Source organism: Falco biarmicus, chromosome 1 (genome assembly GCF_023638135.1).
Source record: "Falco biarmicus isolate bFalBia1 chromosome 1, bFalBia1.pri, whole genome shotgun sequence".
NCBI lineage: Eukaryota > Metazoa > Chordata > Aves > Falconiformes > Falconidae > Falco > Falco biarmicus.
This window is the reverse complement of record NC_079288.1, coordinates 110,674,768-110,690,407: the sequence shown is the minus strand read 5'-3', so window position 1 is coordinate 110,690,407 and position 15,640 is coordinate 110,674,768. Positions and strand designations below refer to the sequence as shown.

The following is a 15,640-nucleotide window of genomic DNA, read 5'->3' as shown; positions in this document are numbered from 1 at the left end:
TTTGGATCTGAACCCTAAGCTCTTTCTCAGATTTTTAGGTTGCACTCCTGTTTTAAAGATGCTCACTTCAATTATCTGCTATTTTAACTTCACAGCATGTGCGAGACAAGTGCAAATCTTTCTAGCTAGACTGATAACAAAATTTCCCAGGGATCAAATCCAAGCATGAGATAGTGAAAGGATGCTCCTTTGCATACGATAAAATATCTTAACGTTTTTTCTGAATATGAGATGAGCCTCTTGACAGATGTAATCTCTTAAGTCATGTTCGTTTTTTTTTTTAATCAACAAGTGAGAGGGAATACCAACTGGTTTTATTTTTAAGATTTCATTTCACTTTTTAAAAAAACTAGAATATCTTTTGATATGCCAGCCTCACTCCTCTGTGGATCAAACCCATAGAGAAGTGAAAATGTAGTAGCTGCAATATGTCAAACACCACAGTCAAAACTTGCTTACTTTCTTTGTTGTGCTTCATAATACTTTCACATATACACATACACTTTCTACACTTACCAAAACCCACCAGAAGGCTGTTACAGATGCAGGCAAAATACCTACCACCTTTTAAGTCCTATCTGAATATACTTAACTGCTGACTGTTCTGTGCCTCCAAGTGATACTTGTACATTCACATTTTTCTGACTGGAATTGGAAACACACTGCTAGCTCAAGAAAAAACACAGACTGAAATTTTCTGTGAAGGTGTGGGAGCAGGGTGACGTATTTCATAAACTGTCAAAATGGTTTTGTGGAGTCTTGTTAACTACTTGCTTCCCAGTGTGTGAGGAAACCGTGAGGTTTATTTTCCAGTAGATGTACACTGCTAAAGTGTATGATAAGGATGTTAGTTCACTTCCAACAGTCATTCCAATTAAAAAACTACAAATGCTTCTATGGGGTCCTACAGTCTAAAAGCCCCTAAATATAGTGCTAGAAACACACTCTATCAAATTTCCTACCTCAAATCCTACAAAGCTAAACACCCATGTAGTTTTAAATTAATGCAACACTAGTATTTCGTGTGCAAAGCTGCTCCTGGGCAGCTAACATCTTCTCCAACACTTGTTTTCATCTTGCTTTGCTCTCACAAATTCTTTGTCATGAACCAGTTTGGCAGTTGCCCTTGCTAAGCAGACCATAACCAGTCCCTTGTAAAAATACATGATGAATCAAGTACTACTTATATTAGCTACCAAAATCTGTAACCAGCTACAGAAATACCCCTATACACTATATTTTCTATGCCTGAAAGTGTCAGGATGCTATTTGTCTTAAAAAAAGTACAAGAGAGAAAATGGCATGATTCTGGCTCCTTCAGTCATTTGGTGGCTCGCAGGCTGCATTAAGGCCATCAGATGATTTTATTTTGGCTTTCAGGATGCACAAAGCCTACAATCTGTAAGCTGTATGGCCAAGTGGGGAAGTCAAGGGCCCAGCAGAAGAAACACAGGCTGGCTGAAAGGTAAGCAATCTAGTCAGTCAGTCCTAGGGACAACATCCTTGGGTTGGGGACTCCACAGGGAAGCTGGACTGGACCACAGGGGAGAAAGCCAGTTGGCTGTTCCATCAATCAGCACTTGGAGGTTTGCACTCAACTGCTTCTGTGCCCAAACACCATGTTCCCTCAAGCAATTCCTAGTGCCTGTATTACACTGGGTTTGCTGTTACCAGGGTATGCCACTCCCAGCGTCCCGGATAATGGAGAGTACACTGCAAATCAAGGGTGGCTGTAATAGTCTCACCCAGCCTCTTCCCATAAAAGCAAGGTGTCTGGGAGAAAGAATCTTCTCCCAACAGACCCAAATTAGCTCTCCCCAGTCTACATAACACACCGGTATTTACTACAGAACATGAGCTTTCATGGAGCTGGTTCCTGCATCTTCCTCAGACATCTCTACACTTTTATTGCCAGCTACAAGCAGCTGTAAACAGGGCACTGCTAGCTTGCCTCACACATCTACAAGGGACTGCAGCTGCTAATTCACACTGAATTTTTTCAGTTTGACGGAAAACAACTAACTCCCATTAAGAGCTAATGCTCGCAGCAAAAACAACAAACTTCTGCATCTTCCCCATGAATGTTTTTCAATACAGACAGTCACTGACGTTACCAAAGGCCTTTTCTTTTGGTCATTGTAAACTCTACACCAAAACATGAGGGGAAACTCTATCTTTCAATGTTAAATTGAAATGTGCATGAGGCAGATTCAGCTACAAACACCTCTCTCACAACACTGTGCTCTGAAATTTTACCTGTATGCAAATACTTACGTGTACAAACAAAAAGCCCCAAAGCTTTTCCTTGATCTACTATTCTCATGCCTATTTCCTAACTAAGAAAATGATGAAAGAAAAAGAATAGGAAAAAACCCCAATAAATAATATTGAATAAAGACACATACCATGAATGTATTTCACTACATTGACACTAAGGCCGTGACGCGATATGGTCATTAGTACTTCCCCTGCACTCTTCCTCCAAGGCAGATTATAGGGAGGGCACCATGAGGTTATTGCACTGAACAGAAGCTGGAGATCATCCTTTTGAGCTAGTTCTTCCGCCGGGGACACAAAACTGCACAATTTTACTAGGATCTGAAATAATAAGTCATTAAACATCTAGCATTAATAACCTGATCATTGTTATTTTTGCCTGGACTTAGTAAAAAGCTAAACATTCTTCCATTTTGCATACACATTAAAAAAGATAACACACTGTTTCCCCTTTGTGTGTTGTTTCTGTAATTTAAATTGAAGACAAGGTTATTGAACACATGGTTATTTCAAGTCCCGGTTCAGTTTAAAATGACTAGCAAAAGATTAGCAGCAGAGTTTATATCTCTTAGGCTGACACAGCATACTTGTATGGATACTAAGTTATTCCATTCTTGGAGAATCTGCTAGTTACCCAATTTATAGGTCTAAATGCTGCAGTAGGGCAGAAAGCCTGTGAAGCAAACTATTGTATCCCTTCCGAATGCAGGAAGGCAGCTACTGAAGAGATATGTTGGCAGAGTAGCATCTGTAACACCTTAGTAAAATGAAAACAACCAAAATAGTGTGGCAGGAAAGGCTACAGTAACACTGTAAACCTACCTGGATAACTGGCACCTGGATCTGAATTCCCAGATTACCATATATAAGACAAAATGCAGCCACACAATCAAAATTACTATGTTGTGCTCCCTTTTCTGCATGCTTTGAGGACATGTGACATCCATTTTGGGTCTGGTGCAGGAAACTCTGAGGGTCCCTCTCAGAAAACTAGAGGAAGACTTTGTAAGGCTGACTGTGTCTGGAAGAGGTTTGGAAGCTATATGAAACCTCACCCACTCCACCCAGCTCATTTGAGAGCACCACTTTATGGCCCTTGAAGAGGGACAGAAAAGAGCTGAGTGGTAGTATACTGGGGGGACCCCATAGGGTAACATTGATTATTATTAACTCTGGTGACTGAAACACAGCAAAGCAATTTCTGAAAGATAGTTCACAGCACATTGTGATTTCTGCTTTGGAAAACAGCCTGTAGTACACAGACAGAAAATTAAAAAAAAAAAACAAAACAAAAAAAAAACCCAAAACCAAAAAAGGGTAAATGGGTATGTTCTCATATAGTGACTGTTACTGGGCAGACACTGTGGCTAATAATTGTGGGAATAATGCTCATTTTTATTTCTGTATTGCAGAAACTAAAATGACTCTTTAATATTATACCTAAACATCTTCACACTGCCTTCAAAGCCCTGAAGGATGTGATTGCTGATAAAACTCTGTGGTTTTGCACGTGTGGCTATAGAGAGATGCATGCAATTTGCACATGGAAACTGGTAGTATGACCACTGACCCTTTTCTAACAGTAACTGTCAGCTCCTTCTGGAAGTTTCATCAGATGGTGGCTCTGGCCTCCCTGGGAAATCTGGGGGATAACTGTAATAGTAACTGCAAGCTCCGATGCTTCCCGTATTTAAATTATTCGTTCATGTTTTATTTCCATAATTAAAGGGAAAACAGCATATGTTGAACTAACTCCTAGATAATTATCAATACTAATGGTTTTAACTATGTCTATTTCAATCAGTAACAGCCAAAGATACCAAAGACCAGTTAAATTAATACAGAATAACAGTCAACTCATTCCTCCTTTTAAGCAGCTGCACAGAAGAGTTACATGCATTTTTGGGGAGGAGGTATTTGCCAAGGACAAAAACCACAGGGGAAGTGGAAATTTAACCTCAACTACACTTGGAGGAAAATCCATCTTAATCAGTCATCAGTTTGTGAGGAATCAAGGAAGAGAAAACCTGGTTCAAGTGAAAAGTTTCTGGACTTTTCTCACATGAAGCACTGCCACTCCTCTTGCAACTTCCTAATCTACCTTTCTTACCTGTACAAAGACTTTCTGTAGTAGCGCTCGGCGCTCTGCGAGAGGTAGTTCATTCTGTGCTCCTCCAACTACCTCAGGCACATGTGGAAGATCAAAAAACAGATACAGACATTTAACAAGTGTGGAAGGCACTGACATTGTAGTCATGCAGTCCACAGTTTTCTGGGGAAAAAGAAAACAGAGCAAAAATAACAGTTCAGCATATTACTATATTAAAAAAGCCACGTTTTTATAATGCAGTTGACTCAAATGCTGGCGTTTCCTTCTCACACTGCTGGTGACGTCCACATGGCAGTACAGATTCACCATCTATCTTTGAATGCCTACCTAAACAGTAACCTTAAAAACAGGATCATATTTTATTTACATGACAACAGCATCTAACAGCCACAGTTTGGAGCAGTCCCGGCTCAGGACAGAAACAAAAACAGACAGTCTCTGCCAACAGAAGCTTACAAGTTAATTAGAAGACCTTCAACCAAGCCCTCATTAGGTATCTATTCTTTATAGCAGTAGAAATGGGAGTGGGAGGAAGACTATTTATGCTCTCACTCGGCAAGAATGTATAAGCAGGCGTAAGAAGCATGATAGTAGAAAACATGTGAGCATCAGTGGGAAGAACAGACAAATCAGGGTGGAGGTTGGTGACATATCAAACACAGATAAGATGATGTGCTCAGTTATAAAGGCAGATCAGAGCAGGAAGAACAAACCACACAGCTGTCCAGTACATTGCCAGAGATCGGCTCTCTGATGGAGAACAGCATCAAAAGCAGAGGCAGTAAAGATTCACTCTACCACCAGCTCATCAGTGCTGCTGGCTTCACTTTTTGCAGCTGCCCTCCTTGAATGGGGAGCCCAAGTTCAAAGTCTGAGTGATTTAGGTGCTGTGACATGCACCTCACAGGGCACTAAGCAGCAGCACGCAAGAGAAGCCTTTGGGGAACAATAAAAGTTGTGTGCATAATTCAAAAGAACGTTATAAATTAAAGTTCCAAAACTATTATTTTTCTAAGCAACTGAAACCACAAGGAGCTAAAGCAGAAGTCCTGTGGCAGTACAATAGAAAACGGATCTTTACAGAGAAAGCAGAATATAGTTACAATACCTTTTAGTGTGTGTTCATGCAGTTCATTACCTTATTGCTTTTGTTTCTCCCACCCCACAATATATTTTTAGCCTTGCTGTTTAAGACTAACCTGTCCTGATGAAGCTAGTAAATTGATTGTGGTGAGCAGCATCCAACCTCTACTTGCTTCTTCACTTTGATTGACCTCCAGAAACTGGACTATGGCACGACTTGCAGCCTCTGTAGGGTTAAAAAAAAATATGCAGTAAGAATTCAGTATGGCAGTCTGCAGAAGGGAACACATCCTCTTAGCTGACCTGAGCATGAATTCACCTCTGCAGCACTACTTGAAAAAAGGACTAGGCATAGGCCTACACTCTCCAGACACACATTCCAATCTTCCACACGCACTTGGTTTTGACACTAGCAAGGACACAAAAAGTACGTTCTTAGGTCATGCATCATCCTTTAAAGCAGCAGACAGCTTTCAGTAACATTAAGCAACTTTTGTTTGAGTATTCTGGCTTTATCAAATACAACATACTCTTTTCCAGAGACATGAAGTCACCATCACTTAGTGGTTCCAGTGGGAAAAACTGATATTAAATTTCTGAAAAAAAAGCACTGCACTGAAACAACAGTATGGAGGACAATGGGAAAAGACTGGAGGGAAAGAGAGGTGCAGAAAGGCAAAAAGAATAAAAAAAGCAGGAACAAAGAAATAAAGCCAGCCCTTTGTTCTCATGGGGGACTTCAACATACTGGATGTCTGTTGGAAATACCACACAGCAGAGAGGAAACAGTCCAGAAGATGCCTGAAGTGTATGGAAGATAATTGTCTGGCACAGCCGGTCAGGGAGCCAGCCAGGGGAGATGCCCCACTGGAGCTGCTGTTCCTGAACAGAGAAGGACGGGCAGGTGATGTCGAGGCTGGTGGACATCTTGGGCATAGTAATCATGAGATGATAGAGTTTTTGATTCTCAGAGAAGGAGAGGGTCAGCAGAACGGCTACCTTGGACTTCCAGAGGGCCGGATTTGGCCTGTTTAGGATCCTGGTGGACAGAGTCCCTTGGCAGGCAGTCCTGAAGGGCCCAGGGGTCCAGGCAGGCTGGGCATCCTTCAAGACGGCAGTCTACAGGCACAGGAGCTGGCCGTGCCCGCATGCTAAAAGACAAGCTGGTGGGGGAGAAGATCAGCCTGGCTGAACAGAGAAGTTTGGCTGGGACTCGGGGGGAAAACAAACAAAATTTGTCACCTTTGGAAGAAGGGGCAGGCAACTCTGGAGGACTATAAGGATGTTGTGTGGTTACAAAGGGAGAAAATTAAAAAGGTGAAAGCCCAGCTAGAACTTAAGCTGGCCACTGCTGTAAAGATAATAAAAATGTTTTTACCAATACATTAGCAACAAAAGGATCTGCATCCTTCATTGGACGTAGAGGTGAGCACAGCCACAGAGGGTGAGGGAAAGTCTGAGGTACTTCGCGCCTTCTTTACCTCAGTCTTTAACAGCCAGACCAGTTACCCTCAGGGTGCTGGGTCCCCCAAGCTGAAAGACAGGGACGAACAGCACCATGAAGTCCCCACAGTCCAGGAGGAAACTGGTGTCAGTGACCTGCTACTCCACTTGGACATGCACAAGTTAAGGGGCTGGATGGGATCCACACAAGGGTACTGAGAGAGCTGGCAGAACTGCTGACCCAGCCACTTTTAGTCATTTATCAACAGCCCTGGCTAACCGGGGAGGTCCCAGTTGACTGGAGGTTAGCCAGTGTGATGCCCATTTACAAGAAGCACCAGAAGGAGGATCTGGGGAGCTACAGGCCTGTCAGCCTGACCTTGGTGATGGGGAAGGTTATGGAGCAGGTCATCCTGAGCGCCATCACGCAGCATGAGCAGATCAACCCGGGGATGAGGACCAGCCAGCAGGGGTGTATGAAAGGCAGGTCCTGACTGACACCAACTTAATCTCCTCCTACAACAAGACAACTCACCTAGTGGATGAGGGAAAGGCTGTGGGTGCTGTCTACCTGGACTTCAGTAAAGCCTTTGACACCATGTCCCACAGCATCTCCTGGGGAAACCGGCTGCTCGCGGCCTGTACGTGTGCGCTCCGGGCTGGGTAAAAGGCTGGCTGGCTGGCCGAGCCCAAAGGGGGGTGGGGAATGGAGCCACATCCAGCTGGCGGCCGGGCACACGTGGTGTTCCCCAGGGCTCAGCGCTGGGGCCGGTCCTGGTTCGTGTGATCTGGGTCTGTGATCTGGGCGAGGGGATCGAGTGCACCCCCAGCGAGTCTGCAGCCAACACCCGGCTGGGCAGGGGTGCTGATCTGCTGGAGGGCAGGAGGCTGTGCAGAGGGGTCTGGGCAGGCTGGATCCACGGGCCCAGGCCACTTGGATGAGGTTCCACAAGGCCGAGTGCCGGGTCCTGCCCTGGGGTCACACCGGCCCCACGCAGCGCTCCAGGCCGGGGCAGAGCGGCTGGGAAGTGCCTGGGGGGAAAGGGCCTGGGGGTGCTGGTGGGCAGCCGGCTGGGCATGAGCCAGCACCGTGCCCAGGTGGCCAGGAGGGCCAGCAGCATCCCGGCTTGTGTCAGCAACAGCGTGGCCAGCGGGACCAGGGCAGTGACCGTCCCCCTGCACTGGGCACAGGTGAGGCCGCCCCTGGAATCCTGTGTTCAGGTTTGGGCCCCTCGCTGCAGGAGGGACACTGAGGGGCTGGAGCGTGTCCAGAGACGGGCAGCGGGGCTGGGGAAGGGGCTGGGGCACAAGTGTTGTGAGGGGCGGCTGAGGGAGCCGGGGTGTTTAGCCTGGAGACAAGGAGCCTGGGGGGGCTTATCGCTCTCTGCGACTGCCTGACAGGAGGCTGTAGGCGGGTGGGGGTCGGTCTCTTCTCCCAAGTAACAAGTGACAGGACAAGAGGAAATGGCCTCAACCTATGCCAGGGGAGGTTTAGATTGGAGATTAGGAAAAGTTTTTTCACTGAAAGGGCTGTCAAGCATTGGAACAGCTTGCCCAGGGAGATGGTTGAGTCTCCATCCCTGGAGGTATTTAAAAGATATGTAGATGTGGTGCTTAGGGACATGCTTTAGTGGTGGACTTGGCAGTGCTAGGCTAACAGTTGGACTCAACAACCTTAAAGTGTCTTTTCCAACCTAAATGGTTCTATGATTCTATTATAAAATTAAGACTAAGATCTGGAATTACCACATCCCCATCCTACATTTTTTGGAAAATGAAAACGCTAAGAACTTGTGGCTAATTCTAAAGATCTGGTGGCCATTCTGGAACCAGATGCTGTTCCATATCATTCAGAGCTGAAGATAAATATTTAGCCTAGTAAACTAGTTATAAGCCTAAATAAATAAATCAAGAGAAAATGTAATCCTATTTCACCGTTGTCTGAATACACACATGTTAAGAAATCTATAATGCCAGTCATAATGACTGCCCATTACCCTTAAGGGAAATCTAAAACCATTTTTCATTAATAACTGCATATCTATCATCTTCAGTGCTTTTAGTGTCAACTAGGACAGAAGAGGAAGGTCCCTAATACTGCTTTAAAAGGAAACACAAAGGAATTACTAATGGAGGAATATATTGGCAACTGAAGAAAAATTCAATTTTAATCTTTGTTTGCTTCATCTGCTGTCAAGATTCCCCAGTACATACCTGTGAAGGTGTTTGTTCTAAAGTAAATACATTTTATATGGCAAAGCACTTATCAAACTTCTAGCATGGACTACACTGATAAGATAATTTTCTGGAGCTGATAAACTGAGCTGGACTATAAACCCACAAATTAGATCATCCTAGAAGACTTCTACAGTTGTTTGCTTTACAGTCCTAACATTAACTTTTCCCAAAAAAGACTACCACCATACCAAGCCAAAGCCATCAGACACTGGTAAAACAACATAATAAAAATCATGGTGTAAAGAAAAATTTTTATCAACAGAAGGACAGACCACAGATTAAGTAAAGTCATTTCTTCCCTCCACAAAACACTTCTTAGATCATGTGTGGAATGCTGCATCCAGTTTCAGACCCAACTCAATGTAGGGAAGACAACAATCAACAGGAACAGAGATGCTTGGGAGCTGGAGCACCAGCCCCGTGCGGAGAGGCTCAGGAACCAGAGTTTACTCAGCAGGAAGAGGGGACAGCCTCAGGGGCACCAAGCAGCAGACTCAGTGCCCATGGTGGGGGGAGCTATCAAGAGGTCAGCCAGGCTCTTCACAGCACTGCACGGCTGGATGGCAAGAGACAACAGGCTTAAATCAAGAGAGTTTTAGACTACATATAAGGAGAAATTTCCCCAAACCCTGAAGACAGAGTTGCACTGAAACAGAGCCCAGAGAGGCTGTACTGTTTCCAGCCTTGCAGGTTTTCAAGACGCAAATGGATCAAGCCCAGTGCAACCTGGTCCCATCTCGCAGCTAGTCCAGCTGTAAGCAGGTCAGACAAGAGTCCTCTCTTATTCTACAATTTTTTTTCTCATACAGAAAAAGGTCTATTTGATGGATGTCTCAGACAGATATCGTGTCACCCATGCCTGTGTCAGTTGCATTCCCTTCAATTGCAAAGAGGACTTATTTTTCCCTAAAGCCCAGAAACCCTTTCATATTCATAATCCTAGGGAAAAAAAAAGACATACAGATTTAAGGTAAAAATACAGATCTAAGGTAAAAATCCAGACTTGGTTCATTTGTTCAATGACTATTTTCCCATGTTTTTGTTTTGCAGCCTTATTCCCATAGCAGGTTTTTGTACAAACCACTGGCTGAAGCAAGGATAGGCACCTACTAAATCCTTGCATGAGACTGAATAAGATAAAACAAAGCTTGAAATAACAAGGTGAAAGGCAAGGCAATTTTTAAAACTCACACAAACATGGACATGCAACAACTTCCCAGCATGCTGACCTGAAGTATCTGGTGAGCACTTTGTTTTTCAAAACCACCGGTGCAAAACATTGGCCAGATGGTTTGGTGTAAGAGCAGACCAACTTGGAAAGCACAACAGTCATACCACAGCCATAGTTCCTACATTAGAAGCATACACGAAATACTAGAATTCCTGGCAAAAGCCACTTGCCCAAATTCTGAGCACCAAGCATATCTATAGCACATGCTGCTTCTACAATGACAGTGCCCCACCAGCACTGTCTGAGCACTGGCAGAGGTGGGCAGTCAGTCTCCGACTGTAAGATGGTACAACTGGTACCAACCAGGGTGTGCACAGCCTCCTTTGGGCATAGTCTCCAAAAGCCACCAGTGGAACTCTTTTAGTCATCTTTGAAAGTGAGACTCAGGGGTTAAGTATATGCTTCTGAAGAAGTTACCATGCTGCTGGCATCCTAAATGGCATAGCAGTTGAAGACTATAAATAGCAGTTTCAAAACTGTCAGTCTTAATTAAGCACTACCTAAAACACAGACAGCATTTTAAGCTCAGGAAGAAGTTGTCTTGTCATTTGCTCTGAGCAAAGTTGATAGCACTATCATTTAAGATTAATTTCTATCATCAGCACTAATCTTAATTTAATTCTTGTGCCTTTTCCCTGGTTTTGAAGTGCTCAAGTCATCTTTTTAATATAACATCCTCTATGTGCCTCACCCAAATGTCCTTAGCCCTTCAACATCTGCAGAACAAACCACTAAATCTAGGATTGGGATATGCTAGCTAGCAAAAAAAAAAAAAGAGCAAAGAGAAAAAACTATAAAATAATACCTAAGCATACATATCTTTACAATTGTGCAAGCATATATGCATAAGTATCACCATGATTATGTGGTTTACATAGTTAATACAAAGTACTCAGATTTTTCAGCATGGATTCAGTATATATGGGATAGAGGATTAGATGAATAAAAACACCAGAATTTGTTTCATATGTAAAAGATGACACAGGTGCTTTGTGTCCTGGACTTCAGAAAAGCTGCAGATGGAAAGCAATGGGATTACACCCATTCAGATTGCTAGCAAAAAGCAGCACTATGTTACAAGCAATGATATCGCCTGTAGCAATAGCACTAAAGACAAATTCCATACATGAAGCGTTTAGTTAGATGTTCTAATACCATAAATTGCATATAATAGCATCATCAGACTTTTGCATAGCTTACTCTTACCCCAGAGTAGAATACTAATGAAAAAATACCTGTGCATATGCCAAAGGGGGCAAGGGGTGTGGGATGAATGGGTGTATGTCAGGGGAGTGGATGGGGAGCAAGCTGAAATCAGGGACCCCTTTTCTAATTGAGCCTTCAAGAAGTCTCTACTACTTCTTGCAGGGAATGCCTGTCAACAGTCAGACACCTAGAGTTAAAGAATACAAATCGTTCCAACTGTCCTAAGACAGAAGTATCAACACAAACAAAAATGGAATAGCAGAAAGTCTTCCTTCAATCATCAGGAACAGTGCAGTGCTGTCATCGCAAGCTGCAGATACTAAGTGGCTGGTGCCTTTGCAGTGTGCAGAAACAGAGGGCTGCTCATCCAAAGATAAACTCAACTGTGTCAGCATACAGCCTCAACAACCCAGTCAATAAAAGAACAAGCTTCCTAGGATCTCTTGGAAAGGCACTATATTGCTTACACTCGCCTTGCATAAGATCTGGTAAACAGCAATAAAAATAAATTGAGAGTTAACTAAAAGTAACCAGATATCAGAAGTCAGTTCTGATCAATGGCTGCTACGAGTAGCTGATAAGACACTACTTTCCTTTCAGAGCAATTTCAATAAATTCAGGACAGAATCACCTTGTAAAGCATAGTCACCCACAGGAGGAAAAACATATAATGAAAAGAGACATGTGTAGTCACAGCGTGTGAGATTATTTCCAGCATAATCTCTTCTCAGCAGAAAAGTTAACCAATGTACCAAAAAAGTCTGAAAGCAGCCCCTAAGTCCACTTATTTTAGCAAGAAATAGTCTCAACTCTTTAAAGAGAAGCAGACAGGGAAAGTAACATTATCAGGAAAACTTCAGACCACCATGGGAGGAGCCCAAAAGGCTACGTACTAGTAGAAGATAAGAAGTGTCCTTAACTACCATTGGTAAAACTTACCCAAAACACAAGATACACTTGAACAAATAACACTAACTCTTGTGTATTTAAGAGAAACAAAATTAGTTCTGCTGATACGACAGAAATAGAAATTAATAATACAAGCAGAGTTTGCAGGTCAATGGAATTTTGTAAAGTATAAAGGTAGGCATTGTCAGAGGCCAAATACAAACCACTGATGTGGTTTTCTGCCATGGTTAAACATTATGATGATGAATGTTCAATTTGGTCTCCCAAAGTGGTTTGAAGATGAGATAATGACAGTCTTTCAGCAGATCTGTTAGAAGCATTTTCACTGGTGAAACAGTTTGAGTAAATCAGTGACATTAAGATGAAAAGAAAGAAAGGGGGGGGAGGGGAGTGGGAACACACAAAAAAAAGCAAAAAAACAACCAAACCCAAAAACCCAAACCACCACAACATTCAGAGGGTATAAAGAGTAACTGGAAATGTTGTTTCTGGAGGAAGGAGGGATTAGCTGAACAGTCCAGAGGTATGGTAAAAAGTAAAATTAGCATTAAATAGCAAAACACTGAGACAAATACATACAGAGAATACTGCAAATACCGGATGAAATGTTGACTGAAATCACTGAAGCAAGACACAACTAAATTTAACTACACAGACTAGCACACATGAAATAAAAATAAGAAAAAAAAATATCAAACAACTTTTGACATGGGCCTCAAAAGGAGGTTAAAATGTTCCAGACCTGTGATGAACTGTTTTGCTTTCTCATTCTTCAACTTCCTACCCTTCTGCACACGTTTCATAGATTGTCCCCACAAACACTTACTCATATTCTGACTCGGGAAGGACCCCCCAGGTTGCAGGACTGCCCATCGGAAATCATTCTGAATCTCACTGTAATATCAAGTTTTTATACATCCTAATGCATTAAATAATGGGAGCTGTCAGTATGCCTTTTGGTGCACTTGAGATGCAGATAACATAGGATTGAGTTGGAAACGATTTTAGTAAACATGGAATAACCACTACAGGGTACCAAATCACAGGTTTACACACCCTCAACTGCTGAAATACAAGACATTGTTAAGAGTGAAAGAGAAAGATGTACTCTGTACTTGCCCTGTTTCTTATTTTCTGTTTGTTAGTGACTGCAGTTGGGAACCCACCGCTTGGTTACATGGGTTCACAGTTCGATCTGGGGAAGGCAGCTTTATGCACTTACCTTTAAGTCTGCAATATGAAACTATTCATTACTTGGGATTTCCTATGTACAAAGTACAGGTACTCACTGAAATGATAAACCCAAAGATCCCAGGCTATTCAGCTCATGGCACCTGTGGCACAGAGAGATAAGCTCTCGCACCTACCTGCACACCAGCCACTCCCTCATAGAGGATTTCGGGGACCACACTCCACCGTGAACCAGCCTGGCTAGTTACCTTGAAATGGCACACAAGTCCCACTGTCCATGCTAGAGGGACTGCCCGAACTAACCTTCCCCGCTGCATGCTTATCTTTGTATTGGGTCTAAATTGTGATGATGTGCCAAACACTCTAGGACATGCTGTTGAGGTATTTGCAAAATCACAGAGGAACCAATTGCATCCAGGTTATGTCCTTTGAAAAATATATGAAATATAAGTGTTGCTTCCCTTCCAGCATCAGTAGCCAAAGCAGTCATTAGCAGACACATTTATTCTACCAAGATTCCAGCTGTCCTTGTCCCTTTTTTAAGAAGTCTATCTTTTTCATCCCTGAGCCAGATGCACTTGGCTTACAGAAGAAATGTTCATTTCTGAACTGAGACTACATTAGGAATAGCAGTTGGAACATATATTTTAGCATGGTACTACCACAACTTCTTTGATCAATTCAGACATGAAATTGGATTTATTTGTGGAAAGTCGGACAGCTAAAAATGTCAAGTATATAGAGCTATCTCACCCATGACCACACCATCTTCTAAAACAGACTAGGTACCCCAGGGCAAGGGAAACTATGCACAGATATGGTTATTGCTGTCACCTGCAAATTATCACAACTCAGTTTTAGCTGCTTCATTTTTCTTACTCCGAGGTTACATACATACTAGAAAAATCAGGCAGCTGAAACTGTAGTTGAACATCCTACTTAAGATAGGATCCTGACATAGTTACTACTGAATCAGGGAATGCTGTTCTGAGAAAACTACTACAGTCTGCCAAGAATAACTGAGATATGCTTCCATAATGGCATTACTCACATAGCTATTAACATAAATATTCAAAGGCCTGATGAAAAAATTGTCCTGTGCTCCATTATGAGAGGGAGGGGAAAAAAAAACAAACACACAAACCCTAACACAGCCACAGGTAAGATTTTATCATACCACGTTCCCAACTATAAAATACTGTATTCATCTCTTTGTAAGAAAGCAAGTTCTTGTGAAATTCTTCCCTTTCATTAACTATCTAAAGCTGACTTCTGATAACATTTGTATGGAAGGCTTGCCTTTAAAACAAGCTCAGCAGTTTTGTTGACTTAAACAGAGCACTTCACACCACCAGGAATCTGCACCTGGATATTGCCAGAGACATTTCCTGCATATAGTTTTTACTGAAGTTTTTCACTTTTAAAAATGTGCTAGGAGATATAATTACCTGTTAATAGCTATTAAGATATGCTGTATCTTTTTGTTTGGTACACAAAAATAATGGAAGTTGTAAAAAAAAAAAAAATAAATCCAAGTGCCTCCACAAACCATAGATACAATATTGTGTCTTTAACATAAAGCGTATTCTAAAAAGCCAATAATTTCTATTATTTTTTTCAGTCTTGCAGGAAAGGTGTACCTAGCTCTAAACAGTTTTGACATGCAAGTCTGCAAACTATGAGTTTTGACAGTTGGTTAATTGGCCATTTCTGGACAGCAAACCGCAACTTGCTGGTCCCACCAAGAGTCACAAAGCAACCGCAGAACACGGACCTATAAGGCCTTCTAAAGTAAGTTCTGAAAAGGGTTTACTGACAGACTTAATAACAATCTTGATAACAGAGGAAAAATTACTGCCTTCCATTTTAAAGTCAACCTTGGCACTCATTACATTATAGTTTAGAAGAGTACTAAACTGCCTTTTAAGTCATTGTGGTTAAGTTTCCACGTG

At 42.5% G+C, this 15,640-nt stretch overlaps 1 protein-coding gene across 4 annotated transcripts in view; it reads right to left on the bottom strand.

The window, feature by feature from the left end:
* The window catches only part of WDFY3 (WD repeat and FYVE domain containing 3), a 185,233-nt gene that overhangs the window by 101,764 nt on the left and 67,829 nt on the right, over positions 1–15,640 (bottom strand). For all 4 annotated transcript variants that reach the window (XM_056360682.1, XM_056360704.1, XM_056360693.1 and 1 more), the window contains exons 5-7: positions 5,587–5,696; positions 4,388–4,549; positions 2,406–2,598 (exon numbers count right to left, since the gene is read on the bottom strand). In XM_056360682.1, the coding sequence (XP_056216657.1) occupies positions 2,406–2,598; positions 4,388–4,549; positions 5,587–5,696 (465 nt within the window). The remainder of the gene's footprint in view (positions 1–2,405; positions 2,599–4,387; positions 4,550–5,586; positions 5,697–15,640) is intronic.